The following is a 27,923-nucleotide window of genomic DNA, read 5'->3' on the forward strand; positions in this document are numbered from 1 at the left end:
TACGTCGTACAATTGGTTCAACAAGGAATTGAAAATTGCAACCCGATCATCTAGAGATGGTGCAAGCAAAACTTCTTGCCAGTCAATTTTAGCTGCATCCTCTTTCAGACGCTCTAAGTCCATACCAGCAAAATTACGTTGCAGAAGAATTTTAGGTTTAATTTTAGGAGGTTTAATCTTGTAAGATAGGAAAATAAGGTCGTGATAAGAGAAAGCTGCAGCAGTGCATTGACCATGCTTTTGAACATAATCAAGAGAAGAAACAAGAATAATATCTAGAAGGGAAGGAGTACAATTTGGAAAGAAGTGAGTCGCGGAGAGTGGGAGAATATTTAAATTAGATGCTTCAACCATGGAGCTAAAACGAGTAGAGCGGACGTCATTTCTTAATAAACACGTGTTAAAGTCGCCCATAATAATTGCGTGCTTATATAGGGGTACGTATTTATGTAAAAGATCATCGAGAGAAGAGAAATACTCGATCGATGAACTAGGATTGTAGTATACCCCCAGCAAAACTTTAGTATGAGCGAAAACGACTTCTATCAAAAGGTGCTCAGCATGGGGATTAGCTTGACACTGCGACTGGTCAATAATATTAAATGGTAGGTGCGAGCGGAGATATATTGCTACACCACCTCCAGTGCGTCCAATACGATCGTTTCGTACGAGGTGAAAACCTGGAAGGGCGTATGAGGTAGAAGGTAAGCAAGGCTTCAACCATGATTCTGACACTAAGATTGCATGTATGTTCTTATTTTCAAAGGACGATACTAAGTCGGGATAATGTGCAGGAATACTCTGGGCGTTAATATGTACGATGTTAAAATTTTTCAGTACGTCTGAGAAGTGAGAATCGAGGGTTTCGCTTAAAGTAGGAATACTAAGAAGACTGTCGTCACTATTCAATCCATGGGAAGAAGAAGACATAGAAAAAAATGTGTCGTCGTTGTCATCATTAATCATAATATTAAAAATACTATCAATTATGTATGTATACAGATATATTAAAATTTATGTATATGTAAATATTTAAGTTAATAAATAAAATAAATATAGATATATATATATATATATATATATATATATATATATATATATATATACAATTACAATACTAAGTCCATAAGCCCACCAGCTACTTGAAGAATCAATTTACAGTAAGAGAAAAACAAAAAAAAAATTTTTTTTTTTAAAAACACTTAAAACAATAATTAAGTCTAAAGTAAAAAAAAAAAAAAAAAATTAAATTATTAAGACATAAATGGAACATTACTATAATTAAAATTATTCTACAGTTATACAAAAAAAAGAAAAAAAGTAAAAAAGTAAAGTTCTGTAATTATCTATCTTTATATCTACTATGAAGTGTGCAAAATTACTTGCATCCAAATCATAACTGTCAATTGTCATTGTCATTGTAGTGCAGGTTGTCATAATCTACATTTGACTTGCGTGAATAATAAAAAAGATAAATACATAATAAAAAATAAAAAAAAGGGTACTTTACGCTAAAAATAGTTGAAAAAAGGGTATTACGAAAACTAGTCCTGTATATTTACATCGAAAACTATTTCTTGATTACCCTTTTCGTTCGAGCAACAGGAATTTTAGCCACAGGACTTTTACTCGTTTCTACTGTCGTCGGTGATTTCGGTGACTTATAAAAATCAATACATAATTAAACAACAAAACAAATAAAAAAACTACATATTAATGTATTGCTAAGAGCAATTCAAATTTTTTTAATAATAAATTGGTACAAAAATAAAACAAATATTACATAATAGATTTCATATATTCTGTAACATCATTTAACAATTCCTTCAACACTGGTAGGAGAGCCTGAGTTTCAGGCCAATCTTGTTTCTCAGCTGCTCGTATTACTGCTTGTCCAGTTAACCGGGCTGATGATAGCTGTTGATTTGCTTGGAGGACGTCCTTGTCTTCAGCTTCCTTTCTTGCTTTCAAGCTGTAGTCGAGGAGGAGTTCTGTCAATTGCATTACCTTCAAACAAGTTTCGGGACTGTTGGACCAGTTGCCATTCTAAAAAAATAAGAAAATATTAGTGTACGGGTAATGCTAAATTTCTCTTGAATTTCGACATGGCCAGGGTCAAATAATTTGTACCTACTATTTCTATAAGATTTAATTTGTTATGAATATAACCACAGAAATAAATATATTTATGTGTGTGTATAATATATAGTATTTTACTACATATCCACATACGTTTTATTAAATTGACAGGTCATCGGAATAATCATCAATAGAAATCTCAATTAAAGACCCATCTCTATGTAATAAATAATTTTAGTAAAACTCTCTGGTGGATGCTGTTGGGCTGTAGCCTTCTTCAAAATTACTTCAAATTCTTAAAACAACACACAAAATACTATTCTTTCAAAATCAGGCCCTGATCTTGGCCGCCTTAAACAATCGAGTCAAAATAACTGCGTAATCGATATGAGCTATCGAAAAGCGATTCGAAAATAAATCCTAGATATGGTATGATATGAAAAGAAAACTCTTGGCAGAAAAGGTATTACAATTTTTTACCAAAAAAAAAACTATTGTATTTATATTTTAAAAACACATTTCCACACATTTAATTATGCACCGTCCAAATAACAATAATTTGACGGGACTAAAGCAGTTGAAAGAAAGAGATAGCCATATGTTCTCTATCAAGTTTAATGCAAGCTAGAAAAGTTTATAGGTATAGCAATATCGGCATTGTATACGTGATATTAATACTTTATTGAGAATATTTTTATTTTTTAATTATTTTGCAAATAAAGCAAATTTTGTTTACCAGTGTAAATCCTTTGTACGCTTTCAATAGTCTCTGACCCTTCAGCAAATACGTCGGGCTTATATCCGCGTACAGCTGCCATATCTCTGGTTTATTTTGATGTATCGATGTGATTCGTCCAAACAGTTCGAGTGCTCGTTTTCTTAACCTAAACAAAGACATAACAAAATTACAAAGGATGAATGTCACAACCAAAACGTTTGACTTAAACTTTACAATTAATTTTGAAATAACCAACTTAAAATTAACTACAGGCACAAGGGACATAACATCTTAGTTTTCAAGGTTGGTGGCACATTGACGATGTAAGGAATAGTTAATATTTCTTACAACGTCATTGTCTATGGGTGATGGGTACCACTTACCATCAGCTGGCCCATATGCTCGTCCGCCAACCTATACCATAAAAAAACAAAAAAATAACCACATCTACCGTTATAGCAACAAAAGGTCATATATCCAAATTAAAACGATTCATTTCCTTTATTTCTTTAAGTGTAAGGTTCATATTTTCTTATTACGTATTTTAACAATTAAATAAATAAATGCAATAAATAAAATACAATTGTAAAATTTGGTCATGCTTTTACAGCTACTTTTTCTTAATAAACTTACTTTACTATTTTTATTACACATATGAGTTATACGAAATTGTATGAGATTTTTTCACCTGGCAGCACTGTTCCCATCAGCGTCTGTTTTGTCTTCGACAATAACCTTCGCGAGCAGAGAGAGCACATCGGTATCTTCGAATTTACTTTTAATGTCGAGTATTCGATGGCAGCCGCGCAGCACATCCTCAAAGTGTCCCGTGTCCATGCTTACTATTATTACATTCTCCCAGAGCTAGAACACATAATAAAGATTTCATTGAAATAAAACTAGTTATAGTAAAGTTGTAAATAATATTTCTTTTGTTCTTCAAATAGACAAATGCCACCTTAGTCTACCCGTGACCACGAACGCTGTAAAGTGCTCGAAACGTCGGGATGCCAAAAATAATTAATATATGCGATTCAAATCTGTTATAACTAGTTTTATTTCAATGTGTAATCACGAAAATTTAAGACAACATTAAAGATTTTATTACTAACCATTCTTCATTTAAGAGAATTGTATTTAATACGATGGATAAAAATAAGTCTATCTACATTTTTAGTATCTATTTGCATTTTATTGTAACTAGATACTGACCCAATTTGGGTACAATAAGATTTATATCGAATTTTTCCCACTGCTAGGCTAAAACCTCCTCTGCCTTTGAGGAGACGATTCGGATAAATTCCACCACGCTGTTCCAATACGTCTTAGAGGAATACATATGTGGCAGAATTTCTTTGAAATCAGACACATGCAGGTTTCCTCGAGATGTTTTCTTTCACGGACGAGCACGAGATGGATTATTAACACAAATGAAGCACTTGAAAATTAAGTGTCACTTGCCTGGAGTTTCACCCGCAATCATCGGTTAAGATGCACGCGTTCTAACCTCTGGGCCATTTCGACTCAATTACTTCTACTTATTCTACTTTCTTCTACTCGAGTACTTTTAAAATCGTGTGACAAATTAAGAGTTCTATATTAAAGGAGAGTGAGCGAGAGTCGAGATGGCTCAGCGATTAGAACGCGTGCATCTTAACCGATGATTGCGGGTTCAAACCCAGGCAAGCACCGCTGATTCATGTGCTTAATTTGTTTTTATAATTCATCTCGTGCTCCACGGTGAAGGAAAACATCGTAAGGAAACCTGCATGTGACAAATGTCATAGAAATTCTGCCACATGTGTATTCTAGCAACCCGCATTGGAACAGCATGGTGGAATATGTTCCTAATCTTCTCCAAGGGAGAGGAGGCCTTAAGCCCAGCAGTGGGAATTTACAGGCTGTTGTTGAGCGAGATTGAAAAGCTTCCATAAGTCAATAAAATTGGTATAATACGCCCCAACTGTGAAGTTTTCACCGTACGAGGTCTATTCACTAACTGACCTTCCAATTGTCGTAATTGTATCTCAGCGCCTCCATGAGCGCTCTGTACGCGCGGTTCTTATCTCCTTGCTTCACGTACACTTTGGCCAAATTATTCCAAGCCTCGAACGTATTCGGCTGCAAGTAGGTGTACATGCGATACGCTTTGGCGGACAATTCCCATTTCTCCGTTTCAAGAGCTGCGAAACTAAAACAAAACAAATGCCAAATTAATATGTTCTACAATAAAACGATTTCTTGTTATTTCTTGCAATGAAAGTACTGTTTATACGTACAAATAATTTAAGTCATACGCTGATATTGTATGACAGCGTATGATGTATTACATTGATTCATTCATACATTAATACATTTTTCGTTTTTTTCAAAAAAGGTAAAATAGAAGTTTTAATTCTTTTTTAATTTTTTACAAAAATGTTGCCCTCCTTTTTATCTTATCACTTATGTTACGAGTGGGCACGATCCAACTCTTCAGCTTTTTATATTTATAGGACCGTAAACCTTTGCACAATTGAACTAATATTCACGTATAGTACGACACAACTTGGATGTAGCATCGGCAAAATTCGTAAAACCGATTACATCCGAATTGAGTATGCTATCCCAAATTATCAATTTTTATTTCTCATGCGAATATGATCTTTGCACAAACGTAATAACGTGTAATATCATATGACCTAATATATTCGTCAATTTGACACGTCATTTTGCTTTCTCGGGTTGAACTGACGCGAGAATCTATAGCGACGAATAGCGCGATAGGGAGCTATTTCTATTGGTTGTATATGGTATATATATTTTGTATATAATACATGAACAATATAGTAAAGAAACAAGAAAAAAATCTGTATTATATTTAGTATCAGCATTTAACCAGTGCGAAGCCGGGGTGGGTAGTCATAGACTAAATAATATCATTCCAAAATCCAGTAACATTGGACGAGTTAAAACGTGTAGTCATTTGTTAATAACAAGTTTGCTGTTTTAGACCCTTTTGGAGACTCATCAAACAAGTTTCACAAAAAAATATTGTCAAAATTGTCAGCTAACTAAATTTTTTTTTTATGTTTGTATGTTATTATTTTACTATTATTGTTAATTCTTGTCATTTATAATTAACCTTGATTTACTAACAATTAATTATTTGTAAGTTTGTCATCTCCAACTGTATCTCTGCAAGTGGTATTCACCTTAATAGGTAATGCATTTAGTTTTAAGTTGTATTAAAATTGTATACCTTTGTATAGTACGACACAACTTAGATGTCGCATCGGCAAAATTCGTAAAACCGATCACATCCGAATTAAGTACCCTATTCTAAATTATCAATATTTATTTCTCATGCGAATATGATCTTTGCACAAATGTAATAACTTGTAATATCATATGACCTAATATATTCGTCAATTTGACGCGTCTATTTACATGCACTTGCTTTCTCTGACACGTGAATCTATAGCGACAAATAGCGTCGAATGTCGCGATAGGGAGCTATTTCTATTGGTTGTGTAAATCGGCAGTAGTCGGTTTTATTATCATTCCATTGCACTTTCCGATGCTACATCTAATTTGTGTCGTACTATACGTGTTGATGTATTTACCACTGGTGAATCTTAAATAAATAAATAATAACAGGTAAGCTCACCCTAATCTCAACCAGACGCTCTCCTGTATGGAGTCGAAGAGCTGAGATGGCCCAGTGGTTAGAACGCGTGCATCTTAACCGATGATTGCGGGTTCCAACCCAGGCAAGCACCACTATATGTATGTGCTTAATTTGTGTTTATAATTCATCTCGTGCTCGGAAGGAAAACATCGTGAGGAAACCTGCATGTGTCTAATTTCATCGAAATTCTGCCACATGTGCATTCCACCAACCCGCATTGGAACAGCGTGGTGGAATATGTTCCAAACCCTCTCCTTAATGGCAGAGGAGGCCTTATCCCAGCAGTGGGTAATTTACAGGCTGTTACTTTTTTTACTTTACTTTACAGGTAAGCTTACCCTAATCTCAACCAGACGCTCTCCTGTATGGAGTTGATCTCGACGGACTTCTCGTAGTGCGCGAGGCAGGCGGCGTACTGCTTGTGCTCGAACAGGTAGTTCCCCCAGTGGCGCTGCGCACGACTGCTCCGGTACTCGGAAAACTCCCACGCCTTCGCGTAGCAGTTCACATCGTCTATTGACAAATATGACATTAAAATAGTTTACATTATTAAACAGGAATGTATAGTACGACACAAATTAGATGTAGCTATCCCAATCCCGATCCCGCGGGATCCCAAACTCGCGAGATCTCGTGTAATTTTTCGGGATCAATCCCGACGCATTATATGACGAGATCCCGTTCGAGATTGACGGGATTGGGCGGCAGTGGCGATTTTTGCAGTTTGCATATAATTGCTTCGCAACACTATTGCCAACCAGCGTTGAATCGGAGTGGGCATTCTCAGCAGCGGGGTACATTGCAAGGGACATTAGATGCCGTTTAGCAGATGAAACTATTAATAACCTTTGTTTTTTAAGGAGTCTTTTTCCTAATTCCCTTGAAATAAGCTTATTGTTTTGATTACCTAAAATTTACCTAAAACTAGGTAAATACCTACGTTAATTTCCTTACAACCTGATTATTATTTAATTGTTAAGATTAATGAATAAAGGTTTTTATTTCCTTTCGAGTAGTGTGTTATTTTAGTTAACCTCACTATCACAAACAAGCAGTTATTAGCTTTTTCAGTTATCTGAATTCAACATTTTTTTTTTAAATTAGACGGGATCCCGAAAATACCGGGATCCCGCGGGATTGATATTTCTAATACCGCGGGATTCCGAATTTGCAATCTCGAGTCGGGATTGCATTCCATAGATGTAGCATCGGAAAGTGCAATGGAATGATAATAAAACCGATTACTGCCGATTTACACAACCAATAGAAATAGCTCCCTATCGCGCCATTCGACGCTATTCGTCGCTATAGATTCACGCGTCAGAGAAAGCAAGTGCATGTAAATCGACGCGTCAAATTGACGAATATATTAGATCATATGATATTACAAGTTATTACGTTTGTGTAACGATCATATTGACATGAGAAATAAATGTTGATAATTTGGGATAGCGTACTCAATTCGGATGTGATCGGTTTTACGAATTTTGCCGATGCGACATCTAAGTTGTGTCGTACTATAGTATATTATTGACCATATAATTATGAGTTAATAAAATTACCTTAATTATACATACAATAAAATTGAAGTGTCTGTTTATAGAACATATTAAAATAACCGTTTTTGACTAAATATATATGTGTATGTTTACACGGTACATATACCTAAATATATTTTTCCAATTTTTGTCTGTATGTCTGCGCGTCTTTTTGCCGGCTAATCTCTGGTACGGCTGTACCGATTTTGATGTAACTTTCACTGGCAGATAGCTTATGTAATAAAGAGTATCTTAGGCTACACCAAGAACTATTTTATTAAATTAAAAACCCGCAAGTCGTATTCACGGCTAGATACCAATATAAAAAGTAAAAAATTGATAGTCGAATACGATCATTCAATACTGGATACACTGTTGTGTTCGTAAATGGTATAACATTTTAAGCTACGATTGTTGTTACAGTGATGTTACAAAAAAACCTAAAGTAAACACAGCTGTGATCTGTGAAGTCAAGTATACAACAATAAAAAAAATGTTGTGTTTATTTATTCCAGATACGGGCACCAAGATCAATGAATGACCAAGGTGTTGTATACACTTGAACCTATTGTACTACTTTGAGTATAATTTTATCATAATATCCATAAACAAAAATAACAAAAAATATATAACCTGTAGCATCTCCGAGGAGGCAGTATAGTTTCACCGTTGGCTTGATGTCAATCTGTTGTTGTATCACTTCTGCTGCCTGAAATAAAATAATAAAATATTAAACACAACTTGAAACAAGACAAGGACATCCATGTCACTTGACAAAACTTCAACAACACAAGGACATCCATATACATATATGCTTATGAATTACATAACTTGTACCAAGCTATTTTATTGTAGGTTGGTTGATACACATGAACAAATTTTCATCAGACTCATAAAAAGACAAGTAACAGCCCGTTAATTTCCTACTATTGGGCTAAGGTCTCCTCTTCCATTAATGAGAGGGTTTGGAACATATTCCACCACGCTGTTCAAATGCGGCTTAATGATACAAATGACAACAAAATTTTGTTATATATGGGCGTTTTTTAATATATAAATTTTATGAAAAAAATTTAAATTGCTTGTAGGAGCCTTACATACTATTAGTTTATATTTTTAATACATACCTTATGTCTCAACTGTAACATAGTGTAGCACACAATTACATCCTCCCAGAGCTGCAACTTCAAGTACTCCTCGAGAGCTGCCTTCACGAGACCCAGGCTTAAGTACAAGTCTGCCAACTGCTGCTTCCAGGTCCAAGCTGGAGATAACCCGGTCGCCCATAGATAAGACAGCCTGGAGAAAAAACACCATCAATATTCAGTGACAAATCAAAAGCATAAATTATTACGTGTAGTATATTAGTTCAACCAACATTTATATCTCTATGTTTAACGTTACTTATCAAAAGCTGTAAAGACATACAAAATTTATATTTAAAAATCATCTCGTACTCGACGGTGAAAGAAAACATCGTGAGGAAACCTTCATGTGTCTAATTGGAATGAAATTCTGTCACATGTGTATATAAACCAACATGCATTGGATCGGCATGCTGAATAAACTTCTCAAAGTTAGAGAAGGCGTTAGCCCAGCTGTGGGAAATTTACTGTTGTCATACATGAAAAAGAAGTAAGTAGCAGCAATTATGTTCTATCTTAGAGCTCAAGCTTGCTTCATACCAAATTTCATCAAAATATACTTCAGAGGCTTGGTCATGATTCATATAATATATATGAGTATAGATTAATTAACTAGATTTAATTAAAAAAAATAATTTCAAAATAGCGATAAGTCAACCTTTCCTTTGAAGTCTTTGCCTACAAATTAATTAAAAAAAAAAAGCATTGATGGAACAATTCATTTATTTGAAAATGGAATCTACTTTCTTATAGTACTATAGTCTGTTCGCGTTAAGAATGCAGTGAGTTGTCATTGTTTACCGGCCTGACTCCGCCCCCTTTGACCAATCAAATCTTTTCAAAAGTACAAAGTCAAGTTCACATTTAATTAATTATTAACTGATATTTTTATTTTTATAATTTAAATTTTGTTTATTTATATATTTATATTTAATTTATTCAAGCTGTACACGTAATAATTAATGTAACCTATAGCTACTAGATGACGTTATGTCAAAATATGTAAATCACTACATCGCGATGGCAAGATTCGCAAACGATTGTATATAGTGTTAAGAATTTTGTTGATTAAACACCCGATTCGATTTTTTACTTTAATGTGTATTTTTTAAATTCATTATATTAGTCTTTAAAACAAATATAATTTGTTGGAATTTTAACACAAATATGCATACACCTTCACCCTGCTGTTAAAACCCAACAAACATTTTAGTCGTATAAAAAGAAATTACGCAACTAATAATTGTATAAGCGTTGTATAGAAGTCGTTTTATTCTGTTGTACGACTTAGTGCCGCCTATAGTTTATTTGACTTATAGTCGGGTAAAAACGTCGTAGGAACGTCTATACGACTGTTTTATACGACCATTACACGGCATTTAGTCGTGTAATCAGCGTTGTGGCAGTAGAAACGTCTTTGCGACTTTTATACCGCCTATAGTCGTATTAGAGTGACGTATAAAACTCCTATACGAATTTAAGTCAATATGACTTTTTCACGACATTTATACGACTGAATGTCCTATAAGAGTTTTAAAATACACCAAATATTACATACACCGCCATTCATTTGCGTCTTTGTTAAAATAATTTTACATAGTTGAAATGGATAGAAAAAGCTGGGCAAATATGTGGCCACTTTAAGAGGAATGTTAAAAATAACTATGCTACATTTCTTACCTCCAATTGTATTATATCGAATATAAGTACACGACAAGTTACCTGTCGATCAATTGGAGATGGTTCCGTACGACATTTAGTGTAGTAATATTAATCGAAGCGCTAAAAGTGCATTTAGTTGTTCTATAATAGTTGTCATAATTTTTTAAATATACTTATATAATTTTAATTAAAATAACAATATTTAGTAAGGTTTAGATTTTTAAATATTTTTTTTAACTGAAATAACATGTATTAGTATGATTATTGATTATCGACACCGTATTGTGGGAATCCCGTCACTTCCTCTCGTGGCGTGGTGTGCCCAGTGTCGTAAATAGCCTTTTCTGCGCCCTATGCGAGCTTCTATAACTGCGCCCTATTTAAGCAGACCCTTTGCCTATTTTACTGTCTCACTCACTAAAACTTAAACGCAGGTTCACTACTGCAAATGTGTTGCCCATTGACGATAAACACTAAACACAAATACGCTCGAGCACTGCCAAAAAAATGAGCGCGATGTATGTTTTTAATGATACTAGCATGTAAGTAAGTTTGTATTGAAATCGAGTACTAGAGGCTCAGCGGAATCTTAACAAGAGTAAAACGAAAAAACAATAATCCTGCCCAGTCTGTCTGTGAGAGTCTACGCCCTGTGCCTGGGCACCGGTGGCACCGCCCTATTTATGCCGGGTGTGCCGAGCTGGTACTGCTGGTAATTGCCTGGCACGAGAAAAACAAAAGGCGGTTGATTTTGATCAGAGAGTAGGGAAGAAGGCTAGATTGTGTATTAATGATAGTTCCGATTATGATAGCACAAATGGAGCCCATGAAAATGATATACTTCGTGATAATCTAAAAAAATAGGCATAAAATCTGATCTATTATATCACGTACCATTTTTTTTTATCAAAGCTGAACCAATAAATACTCAATAGAAAATAAAATAATAAAATATCAAGGTTTTAAACACTTGACAAATACTGACTGAACTCTAATTTCGTTTTATATGGCGGAATATTTACAAATCCAATAATGACATAAAATGAAACGTCGTTTACAAGTCGTATAAAAGTCTTTTCCTGCACTTGAAGTCGTGTAAAGGTAATTAAAAAAACCTTCTTTAAAAAATCTCAATAAAATATTATTTATTTACTGAATTACACTAGCGCGTTCATTATATAGATAAAACTAGCGCATTATACTCGATAAAATTAATTTCCCATCAGATCAATATTCTTTGAACTTGAGTTTCGAAGTAAACACATAGATGAATAAACAAAAAATAATGTTCACAATCAATGAAGTTTGTTCGTGACAGCTTTCAAATTCAATTTACAATTAATATTTTATCCAGTCACTTTGACAACAAATATAGTCTTGTAAGAAGCGTTTTGGATACTGCTATTCGATCAAATGTCGTAAAGCAGCGGTAATAAACACTGTAACTCTGCCGCACGACCTCTATACGACCACTATGCGACCACTATGCGACCAAAAAGTAACTTATGCGACCGCTACATGACTCTTATAGGACACTAAGTTGTATAAAATGGGCCTTTTCTTGGTGATGTCGACGTTATAGCGGCGTAACGGCGACCGGCTTATAGAACCAAAAGTTACTGGTGGCACGTCGTGGCGACCTTTCAAATGTTTGTTGGGAATAGATTTGATTGGTCAGGGGGCGGAGTAAAGTGGGTAAACAATGACAACTCACTGCATTCTTAACGCAAACAAACTATAGTCAACATTCTGCATACCTGCTTGTGTTAGAAACGCGAGACTTATCGTTGACAATCGTCTCGCATTGCATCATGGCTCGCTCGACAGTTCTCTTGTGGTTGGACTCGAGTTTACATCTTATCAACAGCGCCGCCACGCGAGTAGACCAGGGTCCTTTCTTTTGCGACAATACTGTTTCGATGTACGGTTGCAGTTCTTCAGCCAAAAGGTCATCTCTGGGTTGAGATTTTTGAAGATATTGACTGAAAAGAAAACAGTAGTATCATTTTACCATACCAAAATATATAACATAAGTCTGGTTAGTCTATGTACCTATGATTGGCCGCTATCATTGGCAAAGTATATAGGTAACTAGCTGTGCCCGTGACCTTGTACGTCGCGAGTTTAACAAAAAAAATGTTATTGTAGCCTAAGTTACTCCTTATTATATCAGTTATCTGTCAGTGACAGTCTCGTCAAAATCGGTCCAGCCGTTACAGAGATTACAGAAACAGACAGACAAAAATTGTTATTTTGGTATATTTACCGTGTACATATGCATTGGGTAAAAAAAGGGATATTTTAATATTACAAACAGACACTCCAATTTTATTATAGGTATAGATAAATAAAGTGTCATGATGCTTTAAATCGTTTGCCTTGACTATAGAAGTCGTAACTATACACGCATACGCAGTTACGCGCACACAAAATAAAACACACACGCGCCAGAAGTCAAGTAAAGTCAAAGTATTCCCAAACAGAGTCAAACAGGCTGACGCAAAAATCTGCCATATCCTACTACTATTATAAAGGCGAAAGTTTGTATGTATGGATGTATGGATGTTTGTTACACTTTCACGTAAAAACTACTGAATGGATTTGAATGAAACTTTACCACAATATAGCTTATACATCAGAATAACACATAGGCTACATTTTTTTAAGGTTTCTAATGCGACGTCGTAAAAAAAACACATTTTTTGCGCTTACATTGCAAACGCTGACTGAATCCTACAAGATAGATCAAAACAATGTACTGCAGTATTGTACAACTTAAAAAGGTCTATAAAAAGTCCGTGATGGTATATGTTTATCTCTTAGGAATAACCCACAATAACCATTTTTTATCCTTTACTTTGTACGAGAAATAATGACTTATTTACGAAGCGATTACTAGACTAGACGGGACGAACTTGAAGTCCACGCGAACGAAGTCGCGGGCAAAAGCTAGTCAATTTATAAATTATAACTTATAAATACATACATATAATTAATCAATATTAATTTATGCTACTGCTTATAAAAAGGATAGATAATACTAACACAGTCAATAGACAGAGAGTCTGTTCCAAGCTGGGCAGTTCAGCCTGCAGAATGTTTTCATTGAACTGAATTTTATTTAGCCTTACGTCATCTTGCAGTTCAATTTCTGGAGGAAGGTCTGAACTTCCATGACTCTGTTCCGCTGAAGGGCGTTCCAAGTCTTCATCTAGTTTACTGAATAAAGCAAGTTGTGCCTTAGCATCTTGCTGAAACTTTGTACGCTTCCCCAAAATACCTGAAATATTTGTTCTTAGGGTTAAGGATTATTTCAAACAAATAAATTTATGAATAATAAGAGGAACAATTTCTTTATGATTAAGCTATGTCTAGCTATAGCTTACTTTGCTCAGATTAAAAAAAAAATTAGTAATGATTATTTTTATGGAACAATAACTTTAAGTCAATATCCAAAGATAAATATCACTTGGTGGTTTATCACTAGAAGATTGTGCTAGTAAGTTCGTAAGCACCAATTCATCACATCTCCCATTTCTATATGACCCTCTTCTGTCAAATAATTATAGTCAGTATTATTGTGTTCTGGTTTGAAGAGTTATTAAATCATTGTCCTACAATCACAAGAGTCATAATATCTTAGTTACACACACCATGTTAGGTCTGTGATGCAATAGTGTTGTTTGGAATAGACAATATTTCTTACACAATGTGTTCACCACAATTGGATCAATGGTTTAGAAAAGCTATATAGACTATACCTGTTAATTCCAACTTTAATCCAGCCAGCTCTCTAGCTTTTAATAGATATTCATCTACTTTTTGTACTCTCCCATATATCAAATAGGCTTGTGCTATTTCCAAGTACAATAGGATTTTTAATCTGTTATTTTCCAATGATTGTGATTCATTGTATAACTTTGCTATTAATAGTTCAAGTTCATTATAAAGAGTAGCACTAGTATCTTCGAGAGCCCTTTGATGAGTAACTTTGCTTCTAAAGGACCACCATAAATTTAACTGAAAATAAATTATAAAGGTATATTAAACTCAAAATCATGAAAATTGCTCCTTATTTAAAAACAAAACTTAAACAAGTCTTTTACTGCCAATTAGTTTAAAAATGGAACCAAATTTAAAAATTACAAACACAAAGTCCATATTTATACATGGATTTATGAAAATTTAAAATTCTAAGGCTATTACTATATTCCATGGTTCATTTACATCTGTCTCACAAATGCATAATAAAATACATGTGTTTCATTTCTAGTTAGGAAAACTATTGTATATATATTAAGTATCTCTATGAAAGTATATAAAGTCATAAATATTTAAACATACCAGACTCTGATCATTTGAAGAAAGTGCTGCAAAAATGTTTGATGAAAGATATAATAACTCTGGATACAAAATATTTGTATACAAAGGTTCTGAATCTCTCTGTAAATATGTAGATACATCTACATCCTTAGGCCAATCAACACCAAAATACTGTTCTAAATGAAATTCATCGGGATGTGGATTCCAGTTTTGGTCACAAAATGTTAAAAAAGCACTAATTCCCATTTGCAAAATCTTCTCTAAAGTGTGACTATCATAACTTTTAAGATGATTTACTAATGTATCTATATCCATTCCATCACTAATAATTTTTTTTAATAATTCTGAATCTTCTATAAGCCAATGTCCGGACCACAGTTTCTTTATATTCTCTGCTATTGAATCTAAAATAGAAGAGGGTTTATTTTTTAAATATTTTTGAATTTCAGTTATTTTTAATATAAAATTAAAAATAAAACTCACCTGAATCATTTAATTGGAAATCAAAGTTGCATAAAAACAATGTATCTTTATCTGAATGCATTTTAATAGTTACTTAATTGGACTATTCTTTTGGGTCAATGGATATTTCGTAGCAGGTCCTAGTTCACAACACAACTTGAGTCCAAAGGCAATACACCGTATTGTATAAAATTTAAAAGATATACTCATAACCTATAAACGTAGAAAATGTCAAATAGATGTTTATATCACTGTAAGAGCAGGAAAAGTAATATATTTTGTTTAAGTTCGATAAGGATGCAAGATAGTAGAATTGCTTGTCATATTAAAAATTTAAAACTTATGAAATTATTAAATACCAACAATTTGCATTATATAATTAACAGTATAATAATTAATAAGTGGGTATAAAACATAGAAACTCTCTAAAGTGTGAAAACCAAAATTAAGAAATAGAAAAGACAAACAATACTTAAAACATGTGTTTGTGACTTTGACATTGAAATATTAAATTCCAAGTTGCAAATAATAACTTTATATTTTTGTATCTTATTTAATTTATTTCATATAATGTACTCATCTATCTATTCAGTTATTGTATAAAAAAATTAATTGTATTTAAAAATTTAACTAAGAACTAAATTTGGGTATAATGTACATTAAAATCATTAAAGGATTAATTATCTGTGGCATTGTAGTGATGGTGGGTGGGTGTCGTGTATTTTTAGGTTAAGAAATAGAAATATGATTTTATAAAATATATAACAAAACTTGACCAAAAATGAAATTTCCTCATATAATGGAATACGCACTGATTACAATACCTGCAATTTTATGTACATTATTACTGTTAAAACTTCTGTGTAATTTGCGGTGAGTCTTAACATAGGTTAGAATACTTTCCCGCCTGATAAAAAAACTTGTAATTGACTTGTAATACCAAAATTTCTCTCATCAGGTCTACGCTGCCTTGGAGAGTAAACTGTTGGTTCTGTAATAGAAACTTTTGGGTAAAATTCATCGAGCGTAATTGTTGGACTTGTCCGAAATGCGAGCAGTACAATGGTTTTACAAAGGTACTTTTTTTTATTATTAAAACATGAACGTCACTTTTAATACAGTACTGTTTTAAAATTTTATTCATATGAATGAACATGTATTTTACAGGACGGTGACTACAACAAAGTCTTAAGTACATCAAGTGAATATGTTTCTAAGAGTCCGAAATTATTCCAAAGAAGCCCGCCTAAAAATGGCCTCTGCAAAATGTGTAATATAAACCAACAGCTCAAGGTGACACAACTTGCAAATTTTGTTCCTATGAATGAAAGTAGATATGATGATGAAATTGATATGTACAGGTAATTATGGTCACATTTATGAATAATTAATTATTTTACTATCATTAAGAAGATATTTTTAATATTAACTTATGAAGCTCTATCTAAAATATGTGCAGTAAAATTTATCTTGTTATGTTGTCTATTAGCTTATCTTATTTAAACAATAATTATCATTTCAAGCGAAACTAATGGCAACATAAGAATGGAAGTCCTTACCAAATTTGGATTTTGATTACATACTAAAGACGAAAGTTAGTTTAAATATATTTCTAATTAATTAGTTTAATTTTTGTCATTTTTAATTACCATACTAATTTTACTTTTACAGAACACAGTTGGAAAAAGCTTACAAATTATGTAGCTCTTGCAAAAAAGTACTACAAATGAAATTACATAAAGAAAAAGAAACCCTTTTGGGAACTAAACTTTTAGAAACAAGGACGATAGAAAAAAGTAATGATAAGAGATTGAAGCAAAATGAATTAATTAAAATTATAATCAATACAACATCTAGATTAATAGCAGGAATACTGGTTGTTTTGGTAGCAATTGAATGCTATGATAATGCTTTGAAACATAGGAATTTATCAAATACAGTATATAATATAAAAGTTATATTTTACAGTTTCATAGAAAGAATTATTTCTATAGTTAAAATGAAGACATTACTAACATTCCCATCTTTAGAGAAACAATTTACTGACATAAATAATGCTATAGATATAGACATATTTACAAGCTTTAACTCTGGACTAAATGATTTGACTCAAAAATCTTTAGGGAGCTTTGTTTGTTTTATACAGATTATTGGACATTTTTGGAATATTAACCAGACAAAACATAGCATTATTATTGACCTTTTGTGGTCCATATTTGTAGTAACTTCCATAGGGCATGTATATATAACTACAGATCCAATCATAATGAGCTTAATAAAAGTAAGTATATGCAAAAATAAGGGTTTGTGTATTGTTTTATTCAAATTACATTTTAAATATATATTGTTTTTCTAATATTTCAGTTATCAAGCACTCTGGCAGTGTTGCTTGTGTATAGTAACTTGAACAATAAGACTGTTAAAATGATTACAAGAAAAAATATCACACCAAAGAAACTGAAGAATTTAGCAAATGGTTCTCCAAAAAAATTTATTGACGAAGAAGATAATATATCTTTGGATACTGATGATGATGTGTCCCTCTGTAAATTTGGTCTAAACAACTTCACAGAGTCCTCTAATGAAACTACTAGTCCGTTAAACAACAGTCTGATCAATGGCAGGTCATTTACACCAAGAAGTGATAGCATTTGGAGCAAACCTAAATTAAATTCAACATTTAGTGTAAACTCTGTGATGTCAAATAGTCCAAATCCACTTTCAGATTCAGTTTTTATAAAGCCATCCTTTAATAAATATCAAAAGAATATGAAAGATGATTCAGATTCAGATTTAGATGAAAGTATTAGTTCCTTGTGCATAAGTAGTCCTAAAAAGAAGAGTTCTAAAATGAATCCAGTGTTTGCTCTACGTAAATTCAATGCATCACCTAATTTTGTAGCTCCTACTCCTTTAAATCGTGCTAGACCTCTAATATCCCCTAGTAAACTCGGCCATGGGACTTCCTGGGTCGCGGGCGGTTATTGGGGAACCGAAGGTGAGCGACAGATTTTCAATGTGAATGGTAGTCGCTCGTCAAGCCAGAGTTCGGGGTTTGAGTCACAAGCATCAAGCATGAATCAGCGTAACCTGTTTTCTCATCCGCCATCGCGCGAAGAATCGATATGTGGGGAACCAGAAAAATCGACGTTACTTCTCGACCGTTTCCAGAATTGTAACATGAATCATTTTAACACCCATCAGCCTCCGAGTTTTACGCCAATAAGTACACCAGTATTTCCTCAATTGCAGTATAATAGTCATGTTCAAATACCTCAACCAAGATTTGCTCAGCAGACTTTTGTATCGCAGAATGTCTTTACACAGCAGCATTATGTACCAAACAGTATGTTTAAAGCCCCCGGTGGGTCTAGACTGATCAAATTGCCTCAAGACAATTCTTTCACGTCTCGTTAACGCTCAACTGCTAGTCAGATTGACGTAACCCTTCTCATTGACTAACGATTTTTTGCTTTTTTTTATTCTTCGATCGTTTTTACTAAACTTTCATAAACTGCCATTATGTTAAGAAATCTTGTTAAGTTATATCACATGCATTAGTTCTTAAGTGGTTATTAGTTGTAAAGAGTGAGTGAAGTTAGTTGTAAGTCCATTTGCTGATCTCGTGTTGGTGCCAGGTGACGGCGATATGAAAGCATTAAGAATTATTGTATTGTTACAATTTTTGTATGGACGTCACTGTCCTGTCTCGAACAAAATGTGATATTAAAAGACTAGTAATTTTTGCAAAAAGTGAAAAGAAATGATTCTTGATGTTATCATTGTTTTGATTTTGTCATCTTATAGTGAAAACTTTTTGTGAAGCTCCTGAAATAAAAGATATAAACATCAAATTTTGTTTTGTTTTCTTATAAAATAACCAATATTATAAAATAACCTTTATCAAGGGTACAGTTTAGTTAAAAAAAAAAAAACAAACGGAACTGGAAATCCGATGATTCTGAGTTGTGTTTGGTGCTAGGGAGACATCCCCGAACCCGGTCATTATTGCTTAAGAGGCTTTATGGACTGATCCAATAAATAATCTAGATTACGTCGGAGGCGTACAAAAGCTTAAACGGCAACTTACGAGTTTCGCGCTTTTCTTTCACAGCGCTGTAGGTACTGATGGGGCAAAGGAGGAACGTAAGTATCTTCGTACAGAGTTGACGAATAATCCGAGACATCAGTGCACGCCCACTCATATTCCAAATATTTTTTTAAGCCCCATTCTGTTACATTTCCCTGTTTTTTTATTTAATAATAATTAACATGGTCTCAAAAATAAATATGCCTAAAAATTATAATCAATTTAAGGAAAATTTTTATATTGAATACATACGAAACATTTGGTGAGATCTGGCTGTGGATAAAACTGGTGGGCACTTCTTTTGTAATACCGCATATTCGGTCCACATAGTGGCTTAGGTAGAACGTTATACACTAAATCTGTTGTAGTAGCGAAATTTCCGCATGATACGTGGCTATCGTGCTTGATTATTGAGCCAACATTACCCTATTCATAAAAAGATAACAACATATTGAAGAACCAAATTTTTAACCCGAATACTTTTCATGACTTTCTTCCTAGGCTGGTGAAAATGGATCTCTTGACCGAAATCGGCCTTGTAGACATGATCATATATTATGCAAGGAATAATTCAATGAATAAAAAATGATATCTTACAAGTTCCAAAAACTACTAAATATACTCGACAAATTTTATGGCCTTTTTAGTGTCTTAGACAAGTTGAGATGTAGGCACTTTATACCATACTATTATCTACCATAATTTTCGGTTATTTAATAATAATTAACAATAGAATGGAAATAAGTATAGCTATCAATTGTTTCGGTAAGGGGAATCATTTTGCTCGTCGGAAAATTCGACGTCGAAATTTTCAGTATCGACAATTTACAAATATGGACGTTAACGGATATTAAGATAATTCTACTGAGAAGAAGACACAAATAGTTAAATTATGATACCCAAACATTTAAGAATCAAAAGTTTTATAGTACTATAATTTCGTTCCTGAATCCATGCATATGTAAGTATAATATTATAGGAACATGATATAATTGTTTTCTCATTAAATAAATAAATATGAATTCAATACATTATGTGTAAATTTTTATAGTGTTATATGGTTATATAAATATCACAGACACAACTAATTAATTCTAGGAAATCATATTCCAAACTCAACATGAAAAAATGTTTTAAACCAAATCTTTATAGACCTGTAAACTATTTAATTTGTTAATCCGAAACTCAGGCTGTCTAGATTCTGGTTTCAACTTTTCATAATCAATTTTTTCTACAGGTGGAAAATACAGTGTACCTCTTTTAGGGCATTCAATCCTATCTTCAACCCAGTTCCCTGAGAATATTGAAACACACTTAATATTTTGAACAATTTTGTACATACCTGGATAAAATTGTAAACATCTTGCAAATATTACACGTCAATACCTAAAAGTACTCCTGTGTTGTAGATAGGACCTGGTCGAAGAGCTTTAGCTATTGCTTCAGTGCGAGTTGGTGACTTTGGTCTTGTGTTGATGGTAGTCATATTTTTTGTTTATTGGTAATATAGTATAACTGAATTAATTGTTATAAATTTGTAAGAATGCAATTATTAAAAAATGATTTTATGTACATAGACATATATAAACATATTATGATTGACATCATTTTGACATGAATGTTTTCTTTTTAAATACATTTAGACTATGGAGGAAGCATTGACTAAAATAAAAAATAAAAATTATGCAATAGAAAGATTAAGTACTCAGAAATCAACTTTATTGCATTGTTAGTGTTATATAAAATAATTAACTTATATTAATCCCTAATACAATATATTATAGCTTTTATAAAAGAAACCTAATTATAATTACAAAAATGATGTTCCTATATTACAATAAAAGTAAAAACACTTCTAAATCATGATGTAACAACATTAGTGATTTGTTATAATTCAAAAACTATTTGACTATGATATATCTACCAACATAATCACTTAAAATATTTTCTCATGAGTGATTTGTAACAAAAAAGATGTTTTTAAATGCTACTTACTATTTGTGTCAATAATATATAATGTATTTAAATATGAAATATATTTATTCAGTCTCCATAGGTAGGTTGAGGTTCTGTTTTGGCAGGGATTGTAGTAGGACTGACAGTTGACTCTCTAATGGACCAGATTGCTGCACAATATTTTTCATGTTCTTTTCAATTTGTAAAAGATCTTGGTTGATGATCTCCATATTCTGAAAAATAAATGGTTCAACAGCATGAGATCGTTTCATGATATTGATAAGAGAATAATGCATATAAAGTATAAAATTAATTACGATAAATACCTCTATCATGGATGTGTAAAGATGTTTGAAATCTTTATCGCTGTATCTTATAAATCCACTAACGTTTGATTCAGAATCAGATGGCATGGAAGTCATTGCAATATTTTCTGATACTGTATTATTCTGAGCTATTTATTAATCAATATATAGGTTGCGTTTAGACTTAAGCGTCTAAGAGCAATTTTTAAATTTCAATTTCCAATATCCAATGACAAGTCAAACATAGACGTAGACTGTCAAACTGACATATCTAATAGTAAATCAGAATTTGTGTTTTATAATATTGGTTAGTGTTCACTGTGTAAAGTAGAAAATAATCTATCAAAATTATTTTAATGAAATTAATTTTGATATCGTATTCGTGAGTTTAAAACATATCCGATTTATGTACTGTTGTTTTTTACTTCAATACAATTTCATTTATTTAAAATGGTTACTGAAGCCTGATTCTAAACTAACCTAACTGTGACATTGACGTAATAGAATTCTAAATGTCAAGTTCAATAGAATTGACTGTCATCCGAAGAAAATTAGTAACCCCAATAGAATTTATAACCAATCCGGATCTTCCTACGGATTTTGAGCGAATGCTGATTGGTCGTGACTGCATATCCTGCTTGTGCTACGTCAATGGGAACAAGGACTGCAGTAGCAAATACGGAGATGAAGATTTTTAAAATACTATCATAAAAATGAAATAAAACAGTGCTTTTTGTGGAAAAAGTAAAGTATTCATTGGAATAGTGTTCGTAATTTAAAAGGTGTATGTGTGTTAACTAAATGATTACGTATAATAATAATTTTCACATGTTTTCCATCTTAATAAGGTCTTGTTTTTATTTGGTTATCGACAAAATTATTGATTATTAGTTAAAAGTTTAATTGGGTGCTTTAATATTTAGTAGTATCATACTATATTCGATTTAGTTAATTTACGTAGTAGTTTAGTTACGTAGACAGGTACTCGTCTTCTGAATGCACTATAATAAAGCTAGTCTATTTATTTTCTCATATATGTTTTAACACTGGATTTCTGACTCAAAGAACATTATATTATACGATCAAGACAAAAACGACGTCTTGTGTTATTGCAGAGGTTCATTATGTACATCAATTATACCTTTAATACAAAAAAAACCTGAGATTTTCTTGTAAGTACACCTAATATAAAATGATGTATGAATAATATTTTTATTTGCTTTCATGATAAGTAGAACTTTTCTAAGAATTAGCTCATCTGAGATTTAAATTGATTCAAAAACATTTTTAGTCGCCTCATTCAAAAATAAAAAATATTAACTTCTGATACACCAGAAACTAGTACTTTTTAACTCATAATTATATATCTTTAATATAAATATAATAATTATCAAGTAAGTTTTATAGACTATATCTTTTGTAATAGACTACAATGTATAAATCTAAAAATAATAGTACATTTCTCTTACTAAATTTAAAGCCTAAATCACTAATGAATTTTTTTGTTTTATTTTTTCTTACAAAAATCATAAATTTAAAATAAAGTGAATCAAAATGTTGAAACAATTAAACTGGAATAATGCACTTATTAAAATTAATTTTATCCGTGGGAATAATTAATTAAAGCGATAAAATAATCATACATGACAATGAGAACTGTGATAAATTATGGGAAAAAATGTTGAAATTTGAAATGAAACATTATTAAGCGTACTCCTTAAAACCTCAAATTTATCTGCCTTTTTGCTTAGACATTAACTTGTTTTCAACTTCATAATTAAAATTCATACATTTTTGCTGTCTGATATTAAGACAATGACTTGGCTTTAATTCCGATTGCACATAGCTAGTGAATAGACCGCATTAGGCGTCAGTAGGTTTGCCGGCGCCGGCCGGGCTGGCGTCGCGACGTCGCTACCCCCACTCCGCCCCTGTCTCACATGATAACACTTCTTTCTTTTTTTTGCATTTACGTCTCTCGCATCGAGAAGTTTCATGATTATTAAACGTAAATTATAGTTAAAGACTTTAAGAGTAAAATATTCTCGAGAGCTTTTACGGGCTTTTCTATTACAGTCGACAATGCTAGAGTAAGTTGCCGGTAAGTCATGTCAGAAGAACATGACGCCAAGTGTGCGCAAAGTGAACGAACCGAAAAAATCGTGTGTACGGAGAGAACTTGTGAGTGTGTTCTAGAAGATAGAGATGAGAATGCTGAAGCGTGTGCCAATGAAGAAGGAAGTGCCATAAGTAAGGAGAGTCTGAGCAACGACGTCGACGAGAAGCAGGACGTGCCTAGGAAATATGGGAAAGGTTCAATCCTCTGGACGAAGGAGGTGTCGAAGCTCCGCGTGTCGTGGAACCTGGCGGAAGGGACGGCAACGTCGAAAGACTACGTGGCGATATGTTACACAGGTAAGATTATGTTCTCGTTGTGAGAACTTCAATCCCTTTAATTAAAACTGGTTTACCTACACGTTGTAATGATATTTTACCCATGTTTAGATATTCTTAATTTAGAACCTCCTTAGTTGGACGTCAGCTTTGAACGAAGTTTGTAAATGTAGGCATAAAACCTTATTAAAAACAAATATATATTTTAGGGGATATACTTTAAAAGGTAGTTGGGTAATGGGCCATCTGATTGTTAGTGGCCTCCGCCGTCCATAGATATTGGCGATGTATAAAATATTAAGGAATGGTATGGTGATGTAAGCATCGCCAAAGTGCCAACAACTTTGGGAGCTAAAATGTAATACGTGTGTTTGTGCCTGTAAAGGGACTGGCTCACTCACCCTTCAAACCGGAACAACTATACTGAATATGGCAGAATCATACTGAAGCTGCTTGACGATAGAATAGTGTATGATTGGTATATACTGAATAAAAAACCCTTTATTAATCTTGCACTAAAATTTACAATAATTCAATGATATGTGTATTGTCAATAGTACATATAAATTTACGTGCTTGTTTACTTAAGACCGGTGTTTTACAAACTGTGCGTGCGTTTCAAATATATCGGGTGTCGTTGGTTAGATAAAATGACAAGACCGAATCTGCACTAAAAAATTAAATTTTACTGAAAACCTGTATCTGCATGTCTTTTTATAAAAAAAAAAACATCGCGATCCCATGTCATTACAAACAGAAACAAAATATACCAATATGTTAGTAACAGCCGCTTGTCTTAATCGGTATTACATTGACAAAGCTATCAAAATATCCTTTAGACCCACTTACAAATAAATTGATCGCTTATAAATAAAGGATAATTGTAAGAAATTCACAAATAATTAAGCTCTTATATCTTTAGAGAATAAGAAATAAATAAGGTAAAATTTTTAGTATTTTTTCTTCAAATTTTATGGGAACAAACGGAATGTATACTCTTCTATACAGAAATTATGTTTTTGTTGCATCACAAATGAATCAATCGTTTGTGGGTATAACTCAATCCGTGGATATAAACGTAACAAAAGGACTTATATTTTGATAAACTCTTTGTTTTTTCTTTTATTGTAAATTTACAACAATTATTTGAAAGTTTACAATGATTCTATATTTATTATTCTATATAAACTTAAAAATTTACGATGAAACATAAACATGTGTTATTTTCCGACTGTCAATCGCTAATTAGATGTTGAAATACGTTTTTATATTTTCTACAAATACATTCGTTAATCGGTATGTAACATCCGCTGGTTTGAGGTCGTTTTCTTAAAAGCTTCTTAACGCTGGATTCAACGAATCGACCAATTAACTGAATTGATCTTAAACTTTGATCAAATTAAGGTTTGATTTTACTACCATTAGTCGTAACTAATTATAATAACATGAATTGTAAGCGTTCATTATGGTAAGTAGTAAAGTCACAACCAGTAAACGTCCCACGACTTGGCTAAGGCCCTTACAGATTATCACACCACGCAACTCCAATGTGGTATATGATCACTTTATCACCAGTAATACAGCTAATCGTCAGTAGAGAGGAATATAAGTTTTATGTATTTGACTTTAGAAGTCATTTTCCAAAAGTATTATGTAGTTTGTATTGATGCAGGCTTCCTCAAGATTTCTACTTCTTCTTCAATCACAAGATCAATTATAAAGAAAAATGAAAATTCGTCGATACTTCTCTGGTTATAAATTCAAGATCTTTGATAAGCTTTGCGTGTTTTACCTACTACATCTTCGCTTATAGTTAACTGTAAATATTCAATGAGTTATTATCATTAAGTAATTCCGATTTTAGTTATGTTCTTTATAAAAATATGCTCGACATCTTTCGGTGACAATAGTTTACGTCATCACAGAGCGGACGCGTCGAAATGACATCGCTGACGTAAACATATGTGAAATCGGAATTACTAATAATAATATAATTTGATTTCGAATACTTAGTCGTCGAATACATGGTCTCATTATTGCGGCTATCTAAATAAAGTTGAAATGAGCTTAGAACGTATGACTAGATAATTACGAATGCTTCCGTAACTTGATCAAGATGAGAACCTAGCAATAACGTTAATAACATAATCGGCGGTTTAATTGACTTTTCAGTATCAGGCCATTAAACTTTAAACGTTTTTATAGAAAAAAAAGTTCTAATTCAATGTCTCTTTTTTTAACAAATTTTGCAATGTCTCTTTATAACAATTTATCCGATAAAACGAACTGTGCTAGAAATCTTTACGCAAATGCCAAGCCTCAAACCGATATTTATTTTGGTGATAATGTTTGAAATGTATGGAATGTGGATATGATCGTAGAAAACGTACGCAAAATATATTTTATAAACTTAATCGTGGAGTGTTCAATTAACGGTTATGTTCGATTGGCAAAATTTCCAAGAAGTATCCAGTGGAAAGCACAAGTGTCCGGCAACGTTAAATCGGGTATATATATTCGTTACAATGTTCTGAAGAACTTTGCACAAAAACTACATAGTACTGGACCGAAGTTTTTGCTGTATGTAACGTTTCTTGTACCCGAGACTGGATACGAGTTGGTTGTAACTGTACTACGTAAGCTTGTTGCATTAATTGAAAACAGGAAGCTCTGCCGCCCTTTTGATAACATCGCTTCACTTGCTTGAAATATCTTCGTAATGTTGAATGGAACCGCGTGTACCGAGCATTCATTTAAGAGGAAAATACGTTGCAAATGTTCCGAAAATTATTTAATAAAGACTCCTTAGAATTTTATTGCAAGTCTAATAAAATCAAATTAACTACTAAGTATTGTTTACATATTACTCATATATCTGTTGGGTGTCTCATTACTCACTATCCTTACCCTGACAAACCCAGATAGGTAGTGAAAAAAAAGGAGAAATAACGATTAATGTATCGTTTCATTTAAAGAACGTATGTATGATATTAATATTATATTTCCTTCTTGGTAGGGCTTTGTGTAAACCAGTCTGAATAAAAAGATATATATAATAAGTATATTTTTAATGGAGTCAATGATAATTTCAAGTTCAAGAAAGTGCAATTTACGCCTACGTGTATTTAATTGTGCGCCCGCGCGGGCTCCCGCGTCGATACACTGCAAATTGATAGCTTTTATTACTTGACACGCCGTTTTATTAGCAGTATAATGGCTCTGACTCAGGCAACAATTCTCAGCTTATTTTTTATCTTTACAATATTAATGACTGCATATCGACTTTTTGGTTCAAAATTTATTACGAAGTCAAGTTCAAGCTTACCGACGGCCAAATACGCTACATTTGATTACGCAGGTACATTAAAGTTTAAGAGTATTGCATATAAGCACATTGTAATAAAAAAATAAATGAATAATAAAAATGTTGCCAGTTTAATTAATTATTTAAATACTTTAATTAAATATGGTGATGACAACACAAAGGCCCATGGAACTGGATGGAAGTTATTTTACTATTATTCGTTATTATAACCATCGGTAGCTATATTTGCAATCTCAAGAAACAAAGCATTGGAGAG

At 32.7% G+C, this 27,923-nt stretch overlaps 5 protein-coding genes across 8 annotated transcripts in view; 2 read left to right on the forward strand and 3 right to left on the reverse strand.

Moving 5' to 3' along the window:
- Positions 1 to 1,743: 1,743 nt before the first annotated feature.
- Positions 1,744 to 16,077, reverse strand: LOC124533335 (tetratricopeptide repeat protein 27). The gene is made up of 12 exons (XM_047108541.1): positions 15,619 to 16,077; positions 15,157 to 15,539; positions 14,574 to 14,832; positions 13,858 to 14,092; positions 12,570 to 12,794; positions 9,133 to 9,304; positions 8,639 to 8,714; positions 6,806 to 6,980; positions 4,802 to 4,988; positions 3,486 to 3,661; positions 2,816 to 2,963; positions 1,744 to 2,046 (listed from the first exon to the last, which is right to left on the reverse strand). Exons 1-12 carry the CDS (start codon positions 15,677 to 15,679, stop codon positions 1,780 to 1,782), a joined length of 2,364 nt encoding a protein of 787 aa, XP_046964497.1. The 5' UTR covers positions 15,680 to 16,077; the 3' UTR covers positions 1,744 to 1,779.
- Positions 16,078 to 16,269: 192 nt separating this feature from the next.
- Positions 16,270 to 19,451, forward strand: LOC124533336 (transmembrane protein 201). The gene is made up of 5 exons (XM_047108543.1): positions 16,270 to 16,470; positions 16,556 to 16,673; positions 16,765 to 16,958; positions 17,269 to 17,878; positions 17,962 to 19,451. Exons 1-5 carry the CDS (start codon positions 16,379 to 16,381, stop codon positions 19,012 to 19,014), a joined length of 2,067 nt encoding a protein of 688 aa, XP_046964499.1. The 5' UTR covers positions 16,270 to 16,378; the 3' UTR covers positions 19,015 to 19,451.
- On the reverse strand, positions 19,293 to 21,195 carry LOC124533337. Its single transcript, XM_047108544.1, has 5 exons — positions 21,074 to 21,195; positions 20,842 to 20,981; positions 19,940 to 20,113; positions 19,688 to 19,842; positions 19,293 to 19,425 (listed from the first exon to the last, which is right to left on the reverse strand). Exons 1-5 carry the CDS (start codon positions 21,171 to 21,173, stop codon positions 19,377 to 19,379), a joined length of 618 nt encoding a protein of 205 aa, XP_046964500.1. The 5' UTR covers positions 21,174 to 21,195; the 3' UTR covers positions 19,293 to 19,376.
- Positions 21,196 to 21,384: 189 nt separating this feature from the next.
- On the reverse strand, positions 21,385 to 22,230 carry LOC124533411. Its single transcript, XM_047108648.1, has 2 exons — positions 21,970 to 22,230; positions 21,385 to 21,876 (listed from the first exon to the last, which is right to left on the reverse strand). The coding sequence occupies exons 1-2, from the start codon at positions 22,063 to 22,065 to the stop codon at positions 21,727 to 21,729; spliced, it is 246 nt and encodes an 81-aa protein (XP_046964604.1). The 5' UTR covers positions 22,066 to 22,230; the 3' UTR covers positions 21,385 to 21,726.
- Positions 22,231 to 22,540: 310 nt separating this feature from the next.
- Positions 22,541 to 27,923, forward strand: part of LOC124533407 (E3 ubiquitin-protein ligase HECW2) — a 106,406-nt gene continuing 101,023 nt past the window's right edge. The window contains exons 1-2 of one of the 4 annotated variants that reach the window (XM_047108639.1): positions 22,541 to 22,692; positions 24,025 to 24,363. In XM_047108639.1, the coding sequence (XP_046964595.1) occupies positions 24,057 to 24,363 (307 nt within the window). In that variant the 5' untranslated portion in view covers positions 22,541 to 22,692; positions 24,025 to 24,056. Of the gene's footprint in view, positions 22,797 to 24,024; positions 24,364 to 27,923 lie in introns of all 4 variants that reach the window. The other 3 variants (XM_047108642.1, XM_047108640.1, XM_047108641.1) reach the window with 3 other exon arrangements.

This window comes from Vanessa cardui, chromosome 11 (assembly GCF_905220365.1).
Source record: "Vanessa cardui chromosome 11, ilVanCard2.1, whole genome shotgun sequence".
Classification (NCBI taxonomy): Eukaryota; Metazoa; Arthropoda; class Insecta; order Lepidoptera; family Nymphalidae; genus Vanessa; species Vanessa cardui.